This window comes from Coregonus clupeaformis, chromosome 4, assembly GCF_020615455.1.
Source record: "Coregonus clupeaformis isolate EN_2021a chromosome 4, ASM2061545v1, whole genome shotgun sequence".
Lineage (NCBI taxonomy): Eukaryota > Metazoa > Chordata > Actinopteri > Salmoniformes > Salmonidae > Coregonus > Coregonus clupeaformis.
In genome coordinates, this window is record NC_059195.1 from 8,383,189 (window position 1) to 8,410,910 (window position 27,722).

Below are 27,722 nucleotides of genomic sequence, written 5' to 3' on the forward strand. Positions count from 1 at the left end.
AGAAGTTGCCAGACGTTCACCTCCATCCATCCATTTATCCAACCATCCCCATACCTTATCATGGAGACAAAGGGCCTCTGCAGACAGGTTTTCTGCAGACGGGCTCTCAGGTTCAGCCTCATCGCTGACCTCATCAGTGGCCTCATCGGTCAGCGTTTCACTTTCTTCTAGGCTGCCAATCTTCTTTGCTTTCAGCAGGATCTTTCCCTTCAGATCCTAATATGGGTATGCACGCATGCACATGCATACATACACACACACACCTCATAGGAAGTGTCTGCCAATCATAAACTTGAGTATTGATTATCTAAAGTGCTCTGAATAGAAAAATAATAAAACAAATCACTGGAGAAAACAGACTGTACTCAGTGGCGGAATGCGAGGGGATGCTGGCGGTGCACGTGCACTGGAGCCCATGGCCATGGGGGGCCCGCAAGTCCTCACTATTAAGTTATGCATGGGAACCCTAGTTACCTGCATACCGGGCTGTATAATTTTTTACACCAGACTTGTCAATGGTCAATCACAATGTCCACTATGAACCATTGCAAAATGCATTATGCTGTTTATCTATAAAACAGGCCAACAACAACACATCCCAATCATGGTTATTTGTAATTTAAAACATGTTTGGGCACTACATAAGTCACCTAAATACACTGCTCAAAAAAATTAAGGGAACACTAAAATAACACATCCTAGATCTGAATGAATGAAATAATCTTATTAAATACTTTTTTCTTTACATAGTTGAATGTGCTGACAACAAAATCACACAAAAATTATCAATGGAAATCTAATTTATCAACCCATGGAGGTCTGGATTTGGAGTCACACTCAAAATTAAAGTGGAAAACCACACTACAGGCTGATCCAACTTTTATGTAATGTCCTTAAAACAAGTCAAAATGAGGCTCAGTAGTGTGTGTGGCCTCCACGTGCCTGTATGACCTCCCTACAACGCCTGGGCATGCTCCTGATGAGGTGGCAGATGGTCTCCTGAGGGATCTCCTCCCAGACCTGGACTAAAGCATCCGCCAACTCCTGGACAGTCTGTGGTGCAACGTGGCGTTGGTGGATGGAGCGAGACATGATGTCCCAGATGTGCTCAATTGGATTCAGGTCTGGGGAACGGGCGGGCCAGTCCATAGCATCAATGCCTTCCTCTTGCAGGAACTGCTGACACACTCCAGCCACATGAGGTCTAGCATTGTCTTGCATTAGGAGGAACCCAGGGCCAACCGCACCAGCATATGGTCTCACAAGGGGTCTGAGGATCTCATCTCGTTACCTAATGGCAGTCAGGCTACCTCTGGCGAGCACATGGAGGGCTGTGCGGCCCCCCAAAGAAATGCCACCCCACACCATGACTGACCCACCGCCAAACCGGTCATGCTGGAGGATGTTGCAGGCAGCAGAACGTTCTCCACGGCGTCTCCAGACTCTGTCACGTCTGTCACATGTGCTCAGTGTGAACCTGCTTTCATCTGTGAAGAGCACAGGGCATCAGTGGCGAATTTGCCAATCTTGGTGTTCTCTGGCAAATGCCAAACGTCCTGCACGGTGTTGGGCTGTAAGCACAACCCCCCACCTGTGGACGTCGGGCCCTCATACCACCCTCATGGAGTCTGTTTCTGACCGTTTGAGCAGACACATGCACATTTGTGGCCTGCTGGAGGTCATTTTGCAGGGCTCTGGCAGTGCTCCTCCTGCTCCTCCTTGCACAAAGGCGGAGGTAGCGGTCCTGCTGCTGGGTTGTTGCCCTCCTACGGCCTCCTCCACGTCTCCTGATGTACTGGCCTGTCTCCTGGTAGCGCCTCCATGCTCTGGACACTATGCTGACAGACACAGCAAACCTTCTTGCCACAGCTCGCATTGATGTGCCATCCTGGATGAGCTGCACTACCTGAGCCACTTGTGTGGGTTGTAGACTCCGTCTCATGCTACCACTAGAGTGAAAGCACCGCCAGCATTCAAAAGTGACCAAAACATCAGCCAGGAAGCATAGGAACTGAGAAGTGGTCTGTGGTCACCACCTGCAGAACCATTTCTTTATTGGGGGTGTCTTGCTAATTGCATATAATTTCCACCTGTTGTCTATTCCATTTGCACAACAGCATGTGAAATTTATTGTCAATCAGTGTTGCTTCCTAAGTGGACAGTTTGATTTCACAGAAGTGTGATTGACTTTGAGTTACATTGTGTTGTTTAAGTGTTCCCTTTATTTTTTTGAGCAGTGTATTTGAATGTATTGATGACAATACATCTATTTGATTCATATAACAAACCTCACTGAACAGTTACAATGTCATTTTTTATTGGTGTGCAAAGATTGCTAGAAAATATGCAAATACTGTCCAATGATATTGTAGCAGAGATTCAGATACGTGGCTAATTGGGGGTGTGGCTTTCAGTTAGATATTTTTGGCCACCCGTAAGTGTGAATGTCTTTCCAGTTCATCTAGTCTGTTGACTTTAAGTTACTGTTCTGCTTTACATTGGGGGCCCAGTGATCATTTTTGTACAGGGGCCTGCAATTGTGTAGTTACGCCACTGACTGTACTGCTCTTAGCATCACTGCTAAATAAAAACCTGAACATAGTCAGACAGGAAATCAAATCCTTAGAGAATGGGTTCTCAATTGACTTGTTAAATAATTGACTTGCCTTGTTGAAGAATGGTTACGGTAGAGTAGATAAATAGAATATAAAACACATTGAAGGGGGTCTTACCTGGGGAGAGGGCAGCTCTTGGGGAACCAGTCCGTCCAGGGGTGCCCTGAGCAGCATGTCCCCCAGGATGGTGTCCAGGAGCTGGGCCATGACCCTCTGCTGCTCCACGCTGCAGTGGTTCTCCAGGGACAGGATGACAGGGAACTCAGATGCCTGGGAGATGGGACAGACGAGGGACTAAACAGGAATTCCTAGAGGAATGTGTAGATCTATTACAGTAATGTTTTTTATGATATGTTAAGGCTGAAGACAGATTGTTTTATGATGCTGAATACTTGGTTGAAGCAAAAACCAACACAGAAGACAAATGGTCAGGACCAGAACCACTTAGAGACTGGATTAGACAGAGTTGGGGATCGAGCTGAGTGGGCATGGCCTCCCGAGTGGCGCAGCGGTCTAAGGGACTGCATCGCAGTGTTGCAGCGTCACTCCCCTAACAACCGGCCGTGACCGGGAGTCCCATAAGGCAGCGCACAATTGGCCCAGCGTCGTCCGGGTTAGGGGAGGGTTTGGCCCGGGGGGCTTTACTTGGCTCATCGCGCTCTAGCGACTCCTTGTGACGGGCCGGGCGCCTGCAGGCTGACTTCGGTCGTCAGTTGAACAGTGTTTCCTTCAACACATTGGTGCAGCTGGTTTCTGGGTTAAGCGAGCGAGTGTTAAGAACCGCGGCTTGGCGGGTCATGTTTTGGAGGATGCATGACTCGACCTTCGCCTCTCCCTAGTCCGTTGGGGAGTTGCAGCGATGAGACAAGATCGTAATCACAAAATTTGGGAGAAAAAGGGTGTAAAGAATTAATTTTAAAAAGAAAGAGCTGAGTGGTCATGAATGTGTGATGGAAATGTTCTGTTTGTGTGTATCAGATCAATGCTGCTTTTCTAATAACCAACTATGTTGGGTTCATGCGAGTGACTGATTGATTGTACACACTGATTAATTGTACATGGGAGGAATCCTCACTATCACTGTATAAGCAATTTGGCAGAACATTGCTCTGGGATCCAAGAGGAGTATCTCAGTTTCAAGGTCTCAGCTTGGAGAGAAGAAGCCTTGTGAAGTATCGGTCAGTCACATGCAGGAACCAACGTTAATAATGAATCATGAATAATGTAAATCATGCTTATATGACTTGTTTGTGTAGCAGTATATAAGGACTGAAAGGGAACGCCCTTGTCAGAGTTTTCATCAAGCTTGGATTGAGTTTGTGTACCTCTCCGGCCGTGATAATGAAGATTGATTCATTTACAATGAGTTTGAGTCCTTAGCGGTGAATTTTCACAGCAAATGGTACAATTAACTCAGGTATCGAGGTGCCCACCTTGAAGGCGTACTCTCCCAGCGTGGTGATGACGTCTCTGAAGAGGATCTTGGAGGTGAAGGTGTGGCCGTGATAAACAACCGGCTCTCCATTCGGCCCGTCCCAACAGTCCACCTCAACACAACGACAGCCCCGCTTTAGAGCCCTGCACAGCAATCACACATAAACTCAGACATGGACTGAAAACAGTTTGAAAGACGGTTTGGTTTTTAACAATGAGAGGTTCTGTGCCTCACTTCCATACAAGCCAGAGATGGGCAACTCCAGTCCTAGAGGGCCTGATTGGCATCACACATTTCCCCCAGTCCTAGCTAACACTGATTAAACTAATTGTATTATAAACTGGAGACCATGATTAGTTGATTATTAGTTGAGTCAGATGTGTGTCAGCTAGGGCTGGGGCAAATGTGCATAGGCACCTGAGCAATGGCACAAACGAAGCAGCTGCACCCACACTTTCAAAATAGGAGTGCAAACGTATGTTTTTGCACCCTCACTTTTTTACCAGAAAATTATCATGATCCATTTGGTAATTTGTCATTTTCAATGATTAGCAATGTTTTGAGTTAGTCTATTAAAACACATATGTCAATTTTATATATTAATTAATAGATAACATTTTGCACCCCCTCCCCCCGTCGCTTCAAGATGAATGGTTTTGTCCACTGGAAAGTTTTGCTTCGCTCCCACGCACCACTGTTAAAGGTGCAGTTAGAAAGCACTAGTTGCACCACTGGTGTTTAAAAAAAGGCACCTGTAAAAGAAAATGGCTTATCTATTTTGTTGTTTTTTTATTTATTTTTTATTTCACCTTTATTTAACCAGGTAAGCCAGTTGAGAACAGGTTCTCATTTACAACTGCGACCTGGCCAAGATAAAGCAAAGTAGTGCAATAAAAACAACACAGAGTTACATATGGGGTAAAAAACATAAAGTCAGAAATACAACAGAAAATATATATACAGTGTGTGCAAATGTAGCAAGTTATGGAGGTAAGGCAATAAATAGGCTATAGTGCAGAATAATTACAATAGTATTAACACTGGAATGCTAGATGTGCAAGAGATTATGTGCAAATAGAGATACTGGGGTGCAAAAGAGCAAAATAAATAACAATATAGGGATGAGGTAGTTGGGTGGGCTAATTTCGGATGGGCTGTGTACAGGTGCAGTGATCGGTAAGGTGCTCTGACAACTGATGCTTAAAGTTAGTGAGGGAGATAAGAGTCTCCAGCTTCAGAGATTTTTGCAATTCGTTCCAGTCATTGGCAGCAGAGAACTGGAAGGAATGGCGGCCAAAGGTGGTGTTGGCTTTGGGAATGACCAGTGAGATATACCTGCTGGAGCGCAGACTACGGGTGGGTGCTGCTATGGTGACCAATGAGCTAAGATAAGGCGGGGATTTGCCTAGCAGTGATTTATAGATGGCCTGGAGCCAGTGGGTTTGACGACGAACATGTAGTGAGGACCAGCCAACAAGAGCGTACAGGTCACAGTGGTGGGTAGTGTATGGGGCTTTGGAGACAAAACGGATGGCACTGTGATAGACTACATCCAATTGTGCTGTTGTTACATTTGTGTCGTTGTTTCATGGCCGATGGTGTTGGTTCAAAGGTGTTTTTACATATCATTTGAGCTGCGTGCACCACAAGCAAATTCATTGTATCATTTCACTTTGCCTGTATGAACCATGATGAGCACGGGCATGTCTAATTAGGCTTCGCTGTACCGCCGACTGACTGAGTAGCCTTCCATCAGCCTACTACCAAAGGTTTCACCTTGGCAGAAAACTGCATGTCTGGTCAATGAGTATCTCACAGACTCGCAAGTATATAGTGAGAAATAATCAGACCTAATATTAAATGATTAAATCTGTGAAATAGTTTTCCTCCCCAAGCTGTTCACAGGCATTTAACACCATTCTGAATCTACAGTGCCTTCAGAAAGTATTCCCACCCCTTTACTTTTTCCACATTTTATTGTGTTACAGCGAGCCTGAATTTAAAATGGATAAAATTGAGATTTGGTTTCACTGATCTACACACAATACCTCATAATGTCAGAGTGAAATTGCGTTTTTAGAAATGTTTATCAATTAATAAAAAATGAAAAGCTTAAATGTCTTGAGTCAATAAGTATTCAACCCTTTTGTTGTGGAAAGCCTAAATAGGTTAAGGAGTAAAAATGTGCTTAACAAGTCACATAATAAGTTGCATGGACTCACTCTGTGTGCAATAGTGTTTAACATGATTTATTTATGTATTTCAAATGCCTCACAAAGGGCACCTATTGGTAGATGGGTAGAAAAAGCAGAAATTGAATATCCCTTTGAGCATGGTGAAGTTATTAATTACACTTTGGATGGTGTATTAATACACCCAGTAACTACAAAGATACAGGCGTCCTTCCTACCTCAGTTGCTGGAGAGGAAGGAAACTGCTCAGGGATTTCACCATGAGCCTATGGCGACTTTAAAACAGAGTTTTAATGGCTGTGATAGGAGATAACTGAGCATAGATCAACAACATTGTAGTTGACAGTGTGAAAAGAAGGAAGCCTGTACAGAATACAAATATTCCAATGCATGTTTACAATAAGGCACTTAAGTAATACTGCCAAAAATGTGGCAAAGAAACTAACTTTTTGTCCTGAATACATTTGACATTTTAGTCATTTAGCAGACGCTCTTATCCAGAGTGACTTAAAGGAGCTCAAGGGCACATCGGCAGATTTTTTTAACCTAGTTGGCTCTGTGTTATGTTTTGGGCAAATCCAACAACACATCACTGAGTACCACTCCTCATATTTTCAAGCATGGTGGTGGCTGCATCATGATATGGGTATGCTTGTCATCGGCAAGGACTGGGGAGTTTTTTTTGTATAAAAATAAACGGAATAGAGCTAAGCACAGGCAAAATCCTAGAGGAAAACTTGGCTCAGTCTGCTTTCCAACAGACACTGGGAGACAAATTCACCTTGCAACAGGACAATTACCTAAAACACAAGTCGAAATATACATTGGAGTTGCTTACCAAGACGACATTGAACGTTCCTGAGTGGCCTAGTTATAGTTTGGACTTAAATCGGTGTGAAAATCTATGGCAAAACTGGAAAATGGCTGTCTAGCAATGATCAACAATCAACTTGACAGAGCTTGAAGAAGTTTTCCAAGAATAATGGGCAAATATTGTACAATCCAGGTGTGCAAAGAGACTTGACCAGAAATATTTACAGCTGTATTTGCTGCCAAAGGCGATTCTAACATTCTAACATAACTCAGGGGGTTGAATACTTATCTAATCAAGATACAGTATATTAGTGTTTTATTTTCCATAAAAAAAAGTTACATGTTCGAATTTGTCTTCCACTTTGACATTCAAGTATTTTGTGTAGTCCTTGCAAAAAAAATACAATTAAATCCATGTTAATCCCACTTTTTAACACAACAAAACTTGGATAAAGTCAAGGGGTGTGAATACTTTCTGAAGGCAATGTATTTCCTCAAATCAATCGGTTAAATGACATTGTTAAAATCTTTTCATGAAGTTACAAATGTAACATTCCTGGCGAAGACCCATATGCGAGCACACCATGGCGCTTCGTGGTTACAATGTAGCCAAGCTGTGTCTGTATCAGATCATGTGAGCAGAGTTGAGATCCCGCTTATCTCTCACCGCTCTTGCTCTGCTAAAAAAACACTCCTAGCTAACAGGAAAAAGAACTACAGCTCCAAATTCGCTCCATTCATTCAAATCACAATTTAACCAATATCCATCTATTTTCGTGACTACCTGGACCTACCATTGGGTTTTGAAGTATTGAAACCAAACCATATGATTTTAATGAAAATTATTTTAATAAACAGGAAAAAGGTGACTGTAAGAAGCGCTCATCATTTCAAATAGGCTACATGTCTGTCTCCTGACATATTTAGAGTGTTTATATGCTGTTTAATACGACATGTAGCCTAAGAAGTACTGAAAATGAATTATTCAGGCTAAATTATTAGCCTATTTTTCAATTATTTCAAGGCTATAGCCTACAAAGAAATACATTGTGAACCATTTGCGAGTGCGACACACTAGGCTGGCATTAAGCCTAAGACTCAGCATTTAAACAACATTTTGTTTTATTAAGCCGTTATAGTCTATAAATTGCGCATATAGGCTGTGACTTAATTAGAATTAAATAAAAATGAAACCACAAATGCCTTATTAGGCTCAGCCTTGAATTCACTTTTAGAAACACGAGTTTGGCCAGAGTCTGTGGCTTCAGGCTCATGCGATAGCGCCTGGAGAGCAGGCCAGCAGTTTTTAAAAAATCTATTATTACAGGTAGGCCTAAAGGTTTTTAGGCGAAATAACCCTATCAAAACGGAAAGCTCCTTGAAAGAGGTAATATGTCATGCCTATTGGGCCAAAATCAATGATATACTTTTGTAGGGTACTAGGGGGTAAACTAGCCCCCTGGGGTAACTGCTCCGCTCCCCTGAAATTCACATTATGACCACAAGATGTCACCAAATTATTTTATTTATTTATTATTTCCCAACATTTTCCTGGCTGCCACTGCTCTTGCTCAACAAACAATTTCCTCTGTGTCATCACAACTTTGGGAGATATTTCAACAAAACGATTTTGTGGTAAGTTGATCAATTTTTTTTACATTTAGAAAAAGTTGTAGATATATTCCAATGAAGTTAGATCTATAATTGTATTTAAAATATACAAGTAGGAAAGCCTTAAGATCAATAATCCACTTGTTTAGAGAGGAAAATGTAGATACATTTTGAGTAAAGTACTAATATGTTGGATGAGTGTGTTGGGGGCCCCTGGGGGCTAGTTACCCCTTTATGGTTATGAATATGTTTCTACCTGTCATTTTGACAATGACTAGCCTAGTTAGCACTAGTTTATGCTAACTTGCTAGCTAGCAACTTCACTAGCAGTAAATGCTAGCCAGCTACCTAGTTAGCATAAGCTGCTAGGAGTGCTAGCTAGCAACCTTACTACCAGATCGTCTGAGGTAAAATACATTAAAAGGATAACATAATTGAATTGCAGTTGTAAATGTTTCCACTAGGGACTGATAGCTTTACAGTCAATGTTACTTTATAGCCTTTAAGCTATTTTACACAGCATTGTATGTGATATAGCTAGATAGCTAGCTACGTTTTTAAGAGAGAGCTTTTCATTTGGCATCTCTCCCCCTGTTTTCAGCCACAGGTGGGGACTGGATTATGTGTGAGCAGTGCAGGAGGTGGGCTCATCAGTTGTGCTCCAATTTTACTGGGGATAGCTTTATTTGTGACCTATGTACAATTTAGAATTGTGCAATAGCAGAGCATAAGGGAGTTGCCACATCAATGTTATACTGAGTTAATTTGTTAAGTTATTGTTATTAAATGTTATATTCCAATGTTATTTAATGTTATTAGTTATATTCCATTCCAATGATTTTTTTAAAAATGAATTAAAAACAACTATTGAAAACCTTTTGCTCCTGAATGTCATTTTAAAGACTGCTGGGATTTAAAATCTTGCATTATTCAAATAATATTTAGTGCAATTGTACATAATGGATTGTATGGAAAAGGAACAACAAATAAATAATAAAGAAAATTAATGTGCAGGTGAGTTAAAAAGAGGGACTTTACTTCACCATTTCCCCGACCCCCATATTTTATGTAAATTATAAAAATAAAAATCAAAAATAAGATCAAATTTTATTGGTCACATACACATATTTAGCTGATGTTATTGCGGGTGTAGCAAAATTCTTGTGTTCCTAGCTCCAACAGTGTAATAATCTTATTAATTAAAATAAGACAACTAGACTTAGCTTTTAAGTATTACTTACTAAAGAATTTCTAAATAAAACTGATTAAATGGATTTTAACACACTTGTGTGAAACCCTATGCCATAATCTTCTACCGGGGTAACTGGCACCCCCGGGGGTGTTGTATGTAATTATTGTAGGTTAGTATTGTATTCGGCTGAGCCCGGTGAAGCACGAAGCTAGCTAGCTAACCCACTACCTGGACTAGCTGGCGGGTAGCTACTGGCAACTATTAGCAACAGTATAGTTGTTTCACGCCTGAGAGTGCCTGTAATTACGCCAGCTGGCTGCCTACAATAATTACATACAATAATGCCTACCATTCAGCTGTTTTCTAACCTCATTGTCTGAACCGTTAACGTTAGGTAGTAAGTGGCTACTGTGCTTGAAATTTAGCTAACTTGTTGCTACCTGGATAGCTACTAGTAAACAATAGCTGGAACGACCTAGCGAACAGACGCGAACTGGCTGAGTCAATTCAGTGGCTAGCTTTGCACTTGGCTAGCTAACAGTAGCTGCTAGGGGTACGTCATAACCTACATTTGTGTTTTGTTTTTACATATTGGTAGCCAGAGTCGTTCAAGGAATTCGGGACATGGGTGACTAGTTAATGTTAGCTTGGCTCTCTCTGTGTGTTCATGCCGTGAAAGGAGGGGTTTCTTCTTTGTCTGAAAGCAATGGCTAGCTAGTATGCTAACTATTCTAGCTAACTAACTGGCTGAATAAGTTGACGACGGACTCGCTCAAGCTGTCGGGACTAACTCACAACGTTAGACATGGACACGAACGATCTGCTTGGCGTGTTGACACACTGGTGGTTTGTTGTGGCCGAGTATTGGTGCTAAACCGTGTTGTTGGAGTCCGGCATGCTAGCTGGCTGTGGCGTCTTGTGACTAGGTGCCCTGGACGATTTTCACGGAAGAATACTGTACCAAGTTAGCTAGCTGAATAAACTAAGTTAGTCTATTCCTAGAAAACATTGAACCGCTGTAGTTTACAACAATTATAGTTTCTGAGGTGGAAGTTGGGAGAGTTATATTTGGGTGTTGTGGTGAGGGAGGCCCCGCTCTCTCCTTTCCCAGATGTTTAGTTCATTTCATTCCGATCTCCTTTGCATTATTGTAGCCATTTTCTGTAGTCTGTCAACTATGCCTCTGTCTATCCCTGTTCTCTCCTCTCCGCACAGGCTATACAAACGCCTCACACCGCGTGGCTGCTGCCTCTCTAACCTGGTGGTCCCTGCACGCACCACCCACGTGGAGTTCCAGGTCTCAGGCAGTCTCTGGAACTGCCGTTCTGCTGCCAACAAGGCAGAGTTCATCTCAGCCTATGCTACCCTCCAGTCCCTCGACTTCTTGGCGCTGACGGAAACATGGATTACCACTGAAAATACTGCTACTCCTACTGCTCTCTCCTCGTCTGACCATGTGTTCTCGCATACCCCGAGAGCATCTGGTCAGCGGGGTGGTGGCACAGGAATCCTCATCTCTCCCAAGAGGACATTCTCTATTTTTCCCCTGACCCATCTGTCTATCTCCTCATTTGAATTCCATGCTGTCACAGTCACTAGCCCATTTAAGCTTAACATCCTTGTCATTTATCGCCCTGCAGGTTCCCTTGGAGAGTTCATCAATGAGCTTGACGCCTTGATAAATTCCTTTCCTGAGGATGGCTCACCCCTCACAGTTCTGGGGGACTTCAACCTCCCTACGTCTACCTTTGACTCATTTCTCTCTGCCTCCTTCTTTCCACTCCTCTCCTCTTTTGACCTCACCCTCTCACCGTTCCCCCCTACTCACAAGGCAGGCAATACGCTTGACCTCATCTTTCCTAGATGCTGTTCTTCTACTAATCTCACTGCAACTCCCCTCCATGTCTCCGACCACTACTTTGTATCCTTTTCTCTCTCGCTCTCCTCCTCCTTGGAGAGCTCTTTGGTCTTGGCCATGGTGGAGAGTTTGGAATCTGATTGATTGATTGCTTCTGTGGACAGGTGTCTTTTATACAGGTAACAAGCTGAGATTAGGAGCACTCCCTTTAAGAGTGTGCTCCTAATCTCAGTTCGTTACCTGTATAAAAGACACCTGGGAGCCAGAAATCTTTCTGATTGAGAGGGGGTCAAATACTTATTTCCCTCATTAAAATTCAAATCAATTGATAACATTTTTGACATGCGTTTGTCTGGATTTTTTTGATGTTATTCTGTCTCTCACTGTTCAAATAAACCTACCATTAAAATTATAGACTGATCATTTCTTTGTCAGTGGGCAAACGTACAAAATCAGCAGGGGATCAAATACTTTTTTCCCTCACTGTAGATAATAGAACGAAAATTACCAACTTTTAAGAGATCAGATTTTTTGTTTATAAATACTTTGCTACAGTGACACACGTAGCTAGCTTTCTTTCTGGTAGCATGTGCACATAGTACACCATCATGCTTTCAGGATACACATATTTTCAGATTCCACAATGATTCTTTAGTTGTGGACACTACTCTTGCTACTCCTCATCTTTGTAAGTCACCTTGATTTTGCACCTGTGTGTTTTATCAGTTTCTTTATGAAAATATTTAGCGAACACCTGACAGTAGACAAAGCAAGGGGCTATAGCAGTAGCCTACAAATAGATACTGGGCTGGGCATGCCATGAGCTGGTGAAGTGAAGTGAGCGCTACTGGAGCGGTAATGGAGCGAAATTGGAGCGAGCGAGAAGGTCAACGCTCCAGCCTTTGGGAAACTTGCTCTGCTCTCCAGTCAAATTGGGCATGCTCCACTCCTTGCGCCACTCTGCTCACATACAGTGCTATGAAAAAGTATTTGCCCTCTTTCTAATTTTCTCTACTTTTGCATATTTGTGATACTGAATGTTATCAGATCTTCAACCAAAACCTAATATTAGATAAAGGGAACATAAGTGAACTAATAACACAACAATTACATATTTATTTCATAAACAAAGTTATGCAACACCCAATTCCCCTGTGTGAAAAAGTAATTGCCCCCTTACACTCAATAACTGGTTGTGCCACCTTTAGCTGCAATGACTCCAACCAAATGCTTCCTGTAGTTGTTGATCAGTCTCTCACGTCGCTGTGGAGGAATTTTGGCCCACTCTTCCACGCAGAACTGCTTTAACTCAGTGAAGTGTGGGTTTTCAAGCATGAACTGCTCGTTTCAAATCCTGCCACAACATCTCAATTGGGATTAGGTCTGGACTTTGACTAGGCCATTCCAAAACTTCCAATTTGTTGCTTTTTAGCTATTTTCATGTAGACTTGATTGTGTGTTTTGGATCATTGTCTTGCTGCATGACCCAGCTGCGCTTCAGCGTCAGAAGAGTGGGCCAAAATTCCTCCACAGCGACGTGAGAGACTGATCAACAACTACAGGAAGCATTTGGTTGGAGTCATTGCAGCTAAAGGTGGCACAACCAGTTATTGAGTGTAAGGGGGCAATTACTTTTTCACACAAGGGAATTGGGTGGAATAACATTGTTTATGAAATAAATGAAATAAATACGTAATTGTTGTGTTGTTTGTTCACTTATGTTCCCTTTATCTAATATTAGGATTTGGTTGAAGATCTGATAACATTCAGTATCACAAATATGTAAAAGTAGAGAAAATTAGAAAGGGGGCAAATACTTTTTCATAGCACTGTACTCTGGTCTGTACGTGCCTACAGTATGTGTCAAATTAAAAAGCACAGGATATTTGTATCTCGATAAAACAGCTCTGCTTGGTAAGTGTAATATGGACCAAATAAGCAATTTCTACCCTCTTTGCATCAAATATGTGGGCTGCTGAGACAAGTTAATAAATAAATAAATAATGGTGACAGTGCTTCAAGCAAAGGCTTAAAAAAAAGTCCATGTTGGAGGAAAAGCTGAAAGGTCAATTAACGTGCTTGCTGAGACTACACTTTTGTTATTCCTCATACTTTTCATGATTATTCGGTTTCTTCACGATTTGTTGTCAAATATGTAGCCTACTCACTGTGGTTGTTGTTTTAAAGGCCACCATTAAAAACAGAATGATAATTTAAAAAAGATTGGAAAATAATTGATAGTAGCCCAGTCCCGTAACTGCAGGCTACAGTTTTGTTTAAATATAAAACCCTTTTATTTTCTCTCATCTTAAAATGGCAAGATTCTCAAGGTAGGCTACAGTAGACAAAAATAAGATGAACTTAATGTGCAATTTAACAATGCTTTTTCTTAACCTACCAAGGTCAAAATTATCATTCTTATTGGCTAAAACAATATTATTGCTGCCATTTTAAACATTTCATTTCCTCATGGTCATGCATTATCCTGGCCATGTTCTTAACAGTTTGGCCTGTCAATCAATCACTATGGGTGGGATTTTCTGGGAAGGGGGCAGGATGTTTGTGAGTCACAAGGTTGGTAGGGTTTCAGACCTGTCAAATGAATTGCACTCCCACTTTCAAAGTCAGGTACCCATGCCTGTATGTCACCAATCTGGCCCAGAGAACTGGATTTGCCCATCCCTGAGCTATAAAGGGTTATAATTGGATGTTAGGTATGAAGCTATGGGTTGTAATGATGAGGATAGTTTTGTTCCTTACTGGATGTAGGCCTCCTGGCTGCTCTGTCCTCGGAGCTGGTCCTCCATCAAGTAGGTGTTGTGGGAGGAGCAGATGAAGTAGTGGCTGAGGGGCTGGCTCATGTCCTGGTGCAGGGTCAGCCGCTGAGGATCCAAGATGGCGCCCTCTGGAGAGACCAGGTACATCTGAAAGCCATCTATAGACATGGCCCCCTGTTTCTTGGCTGTGAGGAGACATGGGAAGTTCCGTCTTATCATAAGTCAACCCCAATCAGGAAATACTCAGTAACTACGCCTCTCTGTTGATTGTGGTTGACAATGGCAGTTGATTACAATTGTGACCGACCGGCTCGATCTTATGTAGCAACATTTGAAATTGTGTTTTTTACATTGGATAAAAGTAGAGACTCAGAGTTTGAAAAATGTTTTATCATACACTACAGTTGAGGAACAATGGGAAAGTAATTCTGCTTTGAAAGTTGCTAAACTTGTAACTTCACTTTTGAGAAAATGGCCCTTGAATGTTTTGGTAAACCTACTGGAGAACTCTTATTTGTCTACACCCATTCAGCAACGTTCACACCCTCTTAAGCTTTAGCCCCACCCATCTCTTTAAGGATTCACATGTGAGGCCATGTACTAAACAACCAAAGATTTAAAGACTAAAGGCTGGTTTATACTATGCCTATCGACAGTTGTCGCAGTGAAATCATGAACATTCTATAGTCGTCCGACATCAAACTTGTTGTTGTCGTTATGAAAAGGTATAAACACAAAAACTACAGGCTGCATGACATCAGCAGCCTGGTGGTCCAAAATAGCATAACTGGTGTATTTTAACACCAATAAACCCACCCGTTTAAAAATGAATTTAGTATATGTCAATCTAACAAACCAGGCAACTAAAAGCAACTTTCTAAACAATGTTTTGGTTCGTTTCTAGCTTGTTAGCTAACTAATGTTAAGTTAACTGGCTAGCCAGTTCAAATAATGACCATATCATATAGCTGACAACGTCTTCACTTTAGCCCATTTGTCTTCATTATTACAAGTTAATGGCGAGCCAATTACAGAAAATAGCTTACGGTTGTGAGTGTGACGAAATAAAAGCAGGGCATTCTACCGGATAATTATTTTACTTGGACACTGTCTCGTTGGCCTAACGTTATATCCTAATTTGACTTTGGTGCAGGTCATGTTCTTCACATTACCGTCTCTGGTAAACACATACTATATGAAATAAAATCTAAGTTTATTTGTCACATGCACAGGATACAGAAGGTGTAGTTAAATGGCTAATTGCATAGTGGAGTCTTTTGTTTAGACATGTAGCTAGCTAGCTAAACAATGAACAATAATCCCAACTCATAATATTACTACCCTGCATGAATCTGCAGGTAGCTAACCAACCAGGTTCAATGTTAGCTAGCTAGCTAACATTCGGCTATAATTAGCAATGCAAATGGCTCTGAGATACAAATAATATTACTCAACAGATCATACAAGTTACATTAGCTAGCGAGCTAGCTAGCTAACAGTACGCTTTAACTTGAAATGAAAATGACTTTCTGACAAAATTAGAAACGTATAATATCTGAAGATGTAGCTAGCTAGACTGTCTTACCCATATACATGGATGGACGCTTCTCCCTCTCTGTCACGGATGCCATGGTTGCCCTTAGTTTGAAGATGTAATGCGAGGTGTTTTATACAACAGCCTTTTGTGTGTTCTCTTTTCGACTCCGTCCGCATATTTGCAATCAAACGCCAGAATGTTCTCCATCTCCTTAGCTATCATACTCTAATTCCACCTGGCATTCCACTGATTTCAAAACTCGGTCCTCCAGAAAGTGGAGAGAAACACTTTTGCAGTTCTACTACGTGATATCTTTCAAAAAAGCCACGTTAGAAAGGATTACCTACACATACTGTACTGACCAGCTCATGTTATAGACAGAAGCGTGCTACATGGCAGACCAATCTGAACTCATCTCTCGGCATGTCCAGCCCATCCATTATCTCAGCCAATCATGGCAAGCGGGAAGGTTCCTGTCTTTTTCTGTGGCTAAACCAACTAGGCTCGTAATTTAACAATTGTATTCGTATTTACAGATGGCATACACGTTTGTTATTAAGGCACATGAAAGTTCACGTTCCAGAAGGCATTTCTGCCCAAAAAAACGTTTACGTTTACGTTCAAATGGCTCTCCTGTGAAGTAGTGACGCGCGACATATGCCTAGTTTCCTGAAACAAGTCCTAATTGACTATGGTGGTTAATCATGGTTACTTGTTGAATGGTTCATTGTGGGCTCTTCTGGTTTACTGAAGTAAACTAGGTAATTAACATTGTGGTTGCTGTTCATTGTGATTGACATTGTCTCATGGAGGCTATTAATGACATAATTCATTATGGTTGACTGTGCTTGGTCACAGTTGCACAGTGGTCCTTACCGGTCTCTGACGGCTCATAGCGGTCAATCAGCTCCTGGGCATGCTCCCGACTCCTCGCCCCCTCCTGTTGCTCCTGCCTCAGGAAGTCCTTCAGCTCAGCAAGGGTTAACATCTGTCCGTCTTGGGAGTAGTCCTGGAATACCCGCCACATGTCCTGCCTTTCCGTCAGCATCTTATAGAACTGGACAAACTCCTTGTTCTCCAGACAACCTGACTCTGACTTATCTGCCAACTGGGGGTAAAGAAAAGAAGCAGCATAGATTGTTACCTCAGCGGTCTTCCCGTGGTATTGTACCCTCAATCAATCACGCTTAAACATAATTCCATCACCTGATGATGGAAGGCAGATGAGTTACTGATATTTGACTGTGATAGGTTTCTGTTAAATATGACCAATGTTGAGAACTATTCCACCACCTACAACATCCCAATTGAACTGCTGCTCACAATACTAGGTTGATTAATTGACTGAGGATGTCATATGAGCAGTGGAAAGCATAGAATAAATATAGAAAATAAGTATATTTTATTTTGGTTTTGATACACTAAACGGAAGACCACACGAACATGATGGGTACCTCACCGTGAAGAGGTGAAGAGCGTACTCCTCGTTCATGTCCACGTTCATCATCTTCAGCAGTGTGCGCACCTCCTTGAAGTTCATCCGTCCGTCCTTGTTTTTGTCCGCCTTCTGAAACCAGTCCCAGATCCATCTGAGGGAAGATGCTGGCTAAGGACAACACTTGGTAAGACATGATTTAGAAAGGAGCAAAAACAAAGACTTTACTCTCACAACTCCAGTGTTTTTTGACCATAGAATTAAGAATTAGAATACTAGAATGGACATGAATGATGGGATAAAGGTCAGTCATTTCGGTCAGCTAAAAGAATCCGGGAGCAATTTTCCAGCATCAATAAAATCAGTTTTTCGCCTCTACTGCCATTCATTCCAATTAGACTGGTTTGGATTTCTCGCGGACAAAATGGCTGCCATTTTCACCCCATTCTGGAACTTTGACGGTTTATGACATAGCCCCTCTAGTAACTTAATAGGATCTCTATGGTTTTGATTGTTTAGGTCAAATGTTATGAACATATTATGATAAGGCCCCACCAAGTCAAGTGTCACAAAACATCTAAGCATAAAAAAAAAATCTGCCTGTTATCTGAATGGGATAATAAGGATACTGGTCAACCCTCTCCTTGTCATCCATACTCTCAGCATTCTGGATCAGCTTGCGTACACCCCGGATCCAGGCCTGCGCCTCAGAAGGTGACTCTGCCACCAGGTCCAGGTTGCCACGGCGACCACGGAACACCAGGGTGAAACAGAGGTCAGCGGGGAACTCTTCAGCGACGCTCAGCAGGACCTCCGACTGGTGACCTTCACGCACCACCTCAACATCAGCCACAGAGACTAGAAAGGAACATTAGGCATTATTGGCCCGATTCAGACTTTGGAAATGACGGCTTTCTTACGCACGCCTTTCCTACACGCTTCTCAGTAGTTGGTATTCAGACCTTATGTAGGTGCGTAATGGGCTTTGCAGACATGGTTCCCATGCGCGAACTGACATTCTTTAATTCAACCGCTGAAAACCCTCCCACTGGCTGGCCAACAGATTTTCTCATGGAGTTTTTATTCAAAAGGGTTTTCAATACATTTATCTTAAGCCATCCCTTTAAATACGGTGTACCTTTAATTAGAATTTTGTCGACAGACTAGAATGCATCGAGAGAACGGGTTCATAAAAATAGAGAAGAATGAAAGAAGCCATCTAAATATGCATCTTCGTCTCAGTTTCAGCACCAACTGGTAGATTTAAAAATACTCTGATCTTGTAGATTATTTAGGAACATTTTGGGGTTAGGAAAGTATGAATCATAAAAAAAAAAAACTGGTTTGGAGAGCCTTTATGCATTAAATACTGTATATTGATGAATAAAAAATGGTGGTTTGATTCACCCTGAAAGTTGTCATATTCGAGTTCAATCCATTAAATATTGGAAGGTAGGAAAAAAAGTGTACAATAGGGGTTGAACAATAGTCCTATAAATCTACCCTAATTCTCACTAATCATGGAACCGTACGACAACGGTCCAGTCATCGTGAACCGTGCACCAGGCTCCAGGTTTAACCTGCTACGTGTGGTCTGAGTTCCATAATGATTCAAATAGGCTACATGTCCCAAATTATTTCACAACAGCCTAATATGATCCACTAATGCTGGCGGAACAACTTACACGAATGTGACAAAAAAAAGAGAATGGAAACGGAATGATGCTAAATGTAAGCTACAAATTGAAAACGAACAATAAAGTGACAGTTATAAATGTATGTGGGTATTACTGACGGTGGCTCCCGATAGTGGCTAATGTTTAACATGATACAAATTGTACAACAGAAGCCTATAGCTTGGGTGTCCAGATTTCATCCACACAAATTATGAGGGCACACAATGAAAATTCTGACTAATGGCACAGCTATTTATAGCCTATTTCACTGTGGAAAAGGAGCCACAATACATGATTTTCAGTTTGCTTCCATTTGGGAAAATTATCTAAAGCTATGACTGTGTATTTACAATCATTTACCTAGCTCTTATCAATAGCTTTTATCCATTTATAAATTACAGCGCATGGAGAATGCTGCTATTTATATCTGAATAAAAAAAAGTAGATGCTTTTTCCATTTGTAACCGGCAGGTTTGCTCGACCTTATTCACCTCACGCCTAAAGGTGGCGTAATTATGAGGGAGTTAAGTCAAGGTCAGAATATGGCTTATCTGTAGACACTTCTGCACCTTTCATTTCTTAGATCTCTACCCGGACTAAGTGGGTGAATAGCATGCTATTCTCATGCATAAGTTCAAGGTCAGAATATGCATTGAGAGAGAAGTGCATAAAAAGTTACACGCACTTAACTCTGGTCGGAATCGGGGCCTACAGTGGCTTGCGAAAGTATTCACCCCCTTCGCATTTTTCCTATTTTGTTGCCTTACAACCTGGAATTAAAATATATTTTTGGGGGGTTTGTATCATTTGATTTACACAACATGCTTACCACTTTGAAGATACAAAATATGTTTTTATTGTGAAACAAACAAGAAGACAAAAAAACTGAAAACTTGAGCATGCATAACTATTCACCCCCCCAAAGTCAATACTTTGTAGAGCCACCTTTTGCAGCAATTCCAGCTGCAAGTCGCTTGGGGTATGTCTCTATAAGCTTGGCACATCTAACCACTGGGATTTTTGCCCATTCTTCAAGGCAAAACTGCTACAGCTCCTTCAAGTTGGATGGGTTCCGCTGGTGTACAGCAATCTTTAATTCATACCACAGATTCTCAATTGGATTGAGGTCTAGGCTTTGACTAGGCCATTCCAAGACATTTAAATGTTTCCCCTTAAACCACTGGAGTGTTGCTTTAGTAGTATGCTTAGGGTCATTGTCCTGCTGGAAGGTGAACCTCTGTCCCAGTCTCAAATCTCTGGAAGACTGAAACAGGTTTCCCTCAAGAATTTCCCTGTATTTAGCGCCATCCATCATTCCTTCAATTCTGACCAGTTTCCCAGTCCCTGCCGATGGAAAACATCCCCACAGCATGATGCTGCCACCACCATGCTTCGCTGTGGGGATGGTGTTCTCGGGGTGATGAGAGGTGTTGGGTTTGCGCCAGACATAGCGTTTTCCTTGATGGCCATAAAGCTAAATTTTAGTCTCATCTGACCAGAGTACCTTCTTCCATATGTTTGGGGAGTCTCCCACATGCCTTTTGGCGAACACCAAACGTGTTTGCTTATTTTTTTCTTTAAGCAATGGCTTTTTTCTGGCCACTCTCCCGTAAAGCCCAGCACTGTGGAGTGTACAGCTTAAAGTGGTCCTATGGACAGATACTCCAATCTCCGCTGTGGAGCTTTGCAGCTCCTTCTGGGTTATCTTTGGTCTCTTTGTTGCCTCTCTGATTAATGCCCTCCTTGCCTGGTCTGTGAGTTTTGGTGGGCGGCCCTCTATTGGCAGGTTTGTTGTGGTGCCATATTCTTTCCATTTTTAAATAATGGATTTAAATGGTGCTCCGTGGGATGTTCAAAGTTTTGGATATGTTTTCATAACCCAACCCTGATCTGTACTTCTCCACAACTTTGTCCCTGACCGGTTTGGAGAGCTCCTTGGTCTTCATGGTGCCGCTTGCTTGGTGGTGCCCCTTGCTTAGTGGTGTTGCAGACTCTGGGGCCTTTCAGAACTGGTGTATATATACTGAGATCATGTGACAGATCATGTGACACTTAAATAAAGTCCACCTGTGTGCAATCTAACTAATTATGTGACTTCTGAAGGTAAGTGGTTGCACCAGATCTTATTTAGGGGCTTCATAGCAAAGGGGTTGAATACATACGCACGCACCACTTTTCCGTTATTTATTTCTTAGAATTTTTTGAAACAAGTTATTTTTTTAATTTCACTTAACCAATTTGGACTATTTTGTGTATGTCCATTACATGAAATCCAAATAAAAATCCATTTAAATTACAGGTTGTAATGCAACAAAATAGGAAAAACGCCAAGGGGGAAAAATACTTTTGCAAGGCGCTGTATGTGAAGACATACTTAGGCTTTTTCAATGCTAAAGTGATTTCTCAAGGAATGATTGTATGCATCATCCTTTTTTCAAAAGAGAAATAATATGGCCGTCAATTCAGTTATCTACAGTATGTACAGTCTGTGGTTAATTCTTATGCCGTCTCATCCGTGCTCCCTCCCGCCACCCACACCCCGTTACTCACATGTGGAGTGGCCTGTTCCTGCCCACCTGGACTTGTACCAGATGGTCTGGCCGTCCTCCTGTAGCCGGAAATGCCGCTGCTTCTTCCACGAGTTGGACTTGACCTTCTTCAACATGGCCCCCGCCTTCATCACCTGGAGGTCCTTGTCACCCTTGACAACTGTGCAGGATCAGGTGTTAGGGGTCATGGGTTATCTTGACCCGTCGTGTTTACAAATACAGTCCATATTTGGTCAATTGAGACCCCAATGTTGTTTCTCTATTCTGTTTAATGGAGGCTGTTCATTTTTAAGATTTTATCAAAGAAAATACAATTGTATTATTGCTTGTTTCCTCATGCAACATTTTAGTACCCATCAACTTACACAAGCTTTGGGGAGAATCCATGAACAGCCTTGACACATGCACTTGGGGATATCCTGCCAAAAAAAGAGGACAAAAAGAATTGCTGCGATACCTATTACGCTGTGATAGTGAAACAAGTGCATAGGCTCTACAAATTATTAGCGGTGGTAAACTAATTTCCACCCTACTTGCTGATCAGTGTGGCCCACCATGGCTGAATAATTGTTCTAACTGTGTCATCAACATTATGACTGGGTTACCTGCAGAGCTTAGAAATCCAAATCAGGCTTTTGCTTTCTCTATCCATCTACTGATTGGCTAAGAGGGAGGGGGGGTAAATGATTGACAGTCTCTGTGCTGCACTGATTTTTATTTATTTATTTAACTAGGCAAGTCAGTTAAGAACAAATTCTTATTTACAAAGACGGCCTACACCGGCGCTGGGCCAATTGTGCGCCGCCCTATGGGACTCCCAATCACGGCCGGTTGTGATACAGCCTGGAATCGAACCAGGGGGTCTGTAGTGACGCCTCAAGCACTGAGATGCAGTGCCTTAGACCGCTGCGCCACTCGGGAGATTACGGTCTCTTAGTCTCATACAGTCTGTGTGCTGTATTGATTCAATTGAGTCACCCTGCACTGCAGAACTCTCATTGGTCAATACAGGGAATGAACCAGTGATATATTAATTATTAATGACTAATTATTACACCCTGAAACTGTGTATAATGTGTTAGAAATGTGTGAGTGTAGGACCAGTAAAGGCGATGGCATTGAGCCACTTTTTAGCAATGTGAGTAAGAGTTAGGCCAGACAACAAAGACAACTGAGAAACTAAGATAAAGAGGCCTCCCAATTTAGGGAGGGGAGAAACTGTTATGAAAACATGGTGCAGAATATTGTGAGAACGGCAATAACTGAGTAATGCAGGGAGTAGGATATGTGTGTGTGTGTGTATGTATGTGTGTATGCATGTGTGTATATGTGTGTGTGTGTGAACTGAAGGTCAGTAGAGCAGTTTTAGAGTGGAAAACTACAGCCCGCCTACAGAGGGGAGGGATTTCTTTTTGTATGACGTATGAGTATAAAAGATGGACTCTGAAATTGTGATGGCAGAATTCTCAATGAATAAATATCTCTGACTATGCAGACCGGGACTCTGGCCGTTACTTATATCCCAAAAGACTTACAACCTTTTGGGAGACGCACAGAGAAACTGAAATAGTTTGTTAAATAATTCACATAACAGCTTGGTCCTTCTGAGCCGGACTCCAATACCCTGTTTCTGTCATTCCAGGTAACTCTGAAAACCGTCGACGGGCGAATGATACATTCGTAAATAGAAAGTCCTGCCCTTTGACATTAAGGGTTAAAACAGGCCAGAGGACACCTGATTAATGACAGAGACGGTGACGGAATCCAAACCTACATTGAATCTCGGCTGCAAGGATAAGGTCAGTAGTCTTTATTCATTAACTTGGTGAAATTGATTTGAGGACTTGCTAAAATATTGAAAAGTAGCAAATTGATCAATGCGTAGCCATTTTAAGTGAAATTTGGGGTTGACTGTCAGGAATTATCAAGATTACATTGTGAGGATAGACTGCTCCGTAGAGTAGGAGATAATTCTGGGGGACTAGTCAACCTGTTGGTGGGTCCGTAACGATTCACGGTAATGGGCCATTACCAAAAGAAACTACCCGGTGTTGAAATAGAAGGAACTATTTAAAGTACACCTATGGGATGGAACCTGTAAGAGATTATTGAACAGTTAACAAATAATCCGGGTTAAACAAATACAAAAAGTACACCAGAAGGAATTAAAGTAGCATGTGTGAGAAATAGAATATTAGTAAAGTCAAAAGTCACAAACAACTGTAGATTTTGCTGTAACTCTATCCGTTCTGGAGCCTTATAAACTCCAGGTTACCGATACAACACCAATAATCATGTAAGGTTGTATACCTTTTGGGAGACGCACAGAGAAACTGAAATAGTTTGTTAAATAATTCACATAACAACCAGGTATCACATTCATGAATCTAAAACATCTCAATTAAAGTAACGGGCAGTTATCAAGTCATATGCTTCCCGTGTGGCGCAGTGGTTCGAAATCCAGGCTCTGTCGTAGCCGGCCATGACCGGGAGACCCATGGGGCGGCGCACAATTGGCCCAGCATCGTCCAGGGTAGGGGAGGGAATGGCCGGCAGGGATGTAGCTCAGTTGGTAGAGCATGGCGTTTGCAACGCCAGGGTTGTGGGTTCGATTCCCACGGGGGGCCAGTATGAAAATAAAATTTAAAAATAATGTATGCACTCACTAACTGTAAGTCGCCTGTATTTTCTCTATGTCCCTGACTCTCTGTGTTAATGACTAGGCTTAGGCGGTATACCGTGTATACCATGGCATTTGGAAACAGCCAAGAGATTAGCATTTAGTTAGCATTCTCTATGGGATTTTACATGTACTTCTTAGCATGTCTTACCTTCAGATTACAAAGGCTCAGTGGGGTTTGAAAATAGCTCCCCTTGTGTTCAGTGCTGGTATTACTGAATATCCCGGTATGGCACAAGGTCGGTATGAAGGTATGACAATCTGGATACCACCCAAGCCTATTAATGATGACAACTTTTGGCTCAGCTGTCTAGTCCCTTTGGAAATAGGTTCTTAAACCTTCGCCGAGAGGAAACTCACAAGGATTATTGCATTTCACACTCTGAACAACAGACAAATGTTCCATAAAGGGATAGTTCAAATGGCTACTCTCCCTTATTTTTTGGCTTTTCAATGGCTCTCTATCCTCACATTGTCATTTTACAACCTTTGTAGAACAATGGCAATATAAGACCCCCTAAGTATCTTCCGGGGTTGTTTTCAACTGTTCACAGCAAGGTCAATGTTCCACTGTTGAAAATACCACAGATACTTTCCCTTCCAGGCCCACTGTTAGCAAATATCAACTCTTTACCCAGCAATAAAAGTGTAGCAAAGGCAAAGAAACTATCTGTTTGATACTTTTTAACCACCCCAGTGATGTTGTTGATTGTTGTGTGATGTTTGTGAAAAGATGTTAAAGAAGAGGCAGACACAGAACTCGCACAAAGCAGTGGTCATTTTCCTGGACCCCTTCTATAACTACAGTATATTCTACACATACAGTACACGCTCATGCAGACACACAAAGTCATATGGTTCTAGCCAATGAATAAACTTCTATGTTATGTTATTTGGGTGGCGGTGGCAAGAATGTTTCGGACAGAGAACTCTTTCAGGGGATTTGACTAATACCCGTCCACGTGCAAGAGGGTGGTCAACGCACACACACACACACGCACATGCACAGAATCATGACTCACTGGTAAATCGGTCTCATCCTCACACTAAAAACTACTCAAAGTAATATAGAAATACTGTACGCCCAGTGAAGTGGCAGCCTCATTATTATGCCCATATGTCTCCACTACAAGCTCCCCTTATTATAACCATCTGTGATATCCACAGGAATGTTCAACTTCCCCTTTCATGAAAGCTCTGTGCTCGACCCTCACAGGGAGGTTCTACACTTCAGGAGGAGCTTTGTGAAGAATCCTATAAACACATTTTTCATGCATGTAAAATGTGCTTGTGCCAGGGAGGGAGGATGGCTGGCTGAAGGACAACAAAGTAGAACCAGATGCTGTAATATGAGACAGAATTAAAACAGGGACCAAGGGGGTATATTATCATCAAACCAACAAAAACAATACTAAACCACAACCTCTGCTGAACATATACTGTAGTGTATAGATGGGGACAAAATCAGAGTGAGTTTCTGTAAAGTAATTTGAAGGGTCAAAGGAGAAAAAGGAGACTTACCAAATTGTAGACCGCTCCTTTAGGTCTTTGCCCTGGCTCAGTTGGGGCTGCCACTGCTGTGAAGAGCTCCAGAATAGATTGGTGATGTTTGGTGAGAGCCAGTCCAGGAAAGGGCTCTAGACCAGACTAGAATTAGGGAGTGCCCAAAGATAGCTGGCCCCCAGAAAGGCCTCCAGAGATGGGAGTCTGTTGGAGGTAGCAGGCCCAGTAGAAAGCTCCAGAACATAGGACGCTCAGGGTGTGTCCTGAGACCACTAGCCCAGCATAGGGAGATGGGGAGTGTCCAGAGGAAAGCTGGCTCAGTGTCAGCCTCTCTGTCCACCAGGCTCCACTCTGCCTGCTTTGTCTGTGAAAACTGATCCCCAGACAACACTGCCGCATGCTGGTACACTCCTACCCCCTCCACCTCCCCCCTCTCCTTCCTTCCTTTCCTGCCACTCCCTCTCTTTTCCTCCCCCCTCACATCTGATGAGGGCTGTTAATTTTTTCCAAGGCTGCTCTCTTCGCTATCCTTTATCATTTTCCTGTATGCTGCCTCACTATGCTGCCTCTCACTTTAAATGTCTTGCTCTCTGTCTCCACACACTCTCCCTTATATATCAGCTGACTGCAGATTCGATTCACTCCTCTCCCTGGATTAAAGAGCAAATGCCCCTAAAAACCAACTTCACATTTAGAAAACAGCCTACGTGGCATCGATATGAGTCAGAAACATTTATTCTATTGTCAAAATTGACTACAAGGTGTAAATAGGATAATTATGGTCATAAAGTTAGTCACGTCCAAAACAGAGTTTTGTGAGACTTGTGGTCGTGACGGCATCACAGCGTAAATTAAGGTTGTGTTTGTTTCAATCCTGCCTACATGCCCACAGAAAGTAATCATCAATTCGGATTGCAGCTGCATGCGACTCGATCGCAATACCGGTCGTAAATTTGGGTTGACTTTGGATATCCCTATGTGGCTAGTTAGGGACTATCAGTAAATTACACATGGTACAATATGTTACAATTCTAATAACTCCAAATTTCAATGACTTAAAAACCTTAAACCAAATATATACATTGTAGAAATTGTAATATTGAAAGCATTTAATTAGAAAACTAAAAGGTGTGCAATGTGAAAATAGTGTAATTTACATTGTGTAATTTATTGATGGTCCCTAACTAGCACCGGAGATAGGCTATCCAAAGTCAAACCAATTTTGCCACGGTCGCACACTAGACGGCTGAAGCGAATTAGCGAAAGACGTTTGGCTAACTCTTCCCACCTGCGAACACGCACAAGACACCCACATCAAACCACACCCCAAAACCAACTCACGTTTTGAATTCATCATGGCTGCAAGCATTTCTTAATGAACCAAATCGAAAACGAGGCCAAATCAGGAAGTTCAGCCGCCCTTTAAAGGGCAGCAACCCAGACAGGCCTTCGTGCTTACCTCGGTACAGACAGATTACAGATAACTGAGTCAAGGAGGGGTTAGGTTGCCTGTGCAAGATCAAAATACATGTAGAGAGCAGCATTCAGTACTCCAGTTCTCACAAACCCAGACAATCCTTTCCATACATACTGCACTAATCCCATCAGAGTTCATTTATGTCTATTTCACATGCAGCCATGTTTTGCTGAGTTTATTGTCCAATATATTGGTAGCTACAGTACCAGTCAAAAGTTTGGACACACCTACTCATTCAAGGGTTTTTCTTTATTCTTACTGTTTTCTACATTGTAGAATAATAGTGACGACATCAAAACTGAAATAACACATTTGGAATCATGTAGTAACCAAAAAAAGTGTTAAGAGTGTGCAAAGCGGTCATCAAGGCAA

The 27,722-nt window shown here is 42.1% G+C and overlaps 1 protein-coding gene across 2 annotated transcripts in view; it reads right to left on the bottom strand.

Moving 5' to 3' along the window:
• The window catches only part of plcd4b (phospholipase C, delta 4b), a 44,499-nt gene that overhangs the window by 2,617 nt on the left and 14,160 nt on the right, over positions 1-27,722 (bottom strand). The window contains exons 1-10 of one of the 2 annotated variants that reach the window (XM_041864055.2): positions 25,892-26,259; positions 22,056-22,109; positions 21,692-21,850; positions 18,095-18,323; positions 17,490-17,619; positions 16,907-17,138; positions 14,477-14,678; positions 4,049-4,193; positions 2,733-2,885; positions 55-216 (exon numbers count right to left, since the gene is read on the bottom strand). In XM_041864055.2, the coding sequence (XP_041719989.2) occupies positions 55-216; positions 2,733-2,885; positions 4,049-4,193; positions 14,477-14,678; positions 16,907-17,138; positions 17,490-17,619; positions 18,095-18,323; positions 21,692-21,850; positions 22,056-22,077 (1,434 nt within the window). In that variant the 5' untranslated portion in view covers positions 22,078-22,109; positions 25,892-26,259. Of the gene's footprint in view, positions 1-54; positions 217-2,732; positions 2,886-4,048; positions 4,194-14,476; positions 14,679-16,906; positions 17,139-17,489; positions 17,620-18,094; positions 18,324-21,691; positions 21,851-22,055; positions 22,110-25,891; positions 26,260-27,722 lie in introns of those variants that run through there. The other variant, XM_041864048.2, reaches the window with a different exon arrangement.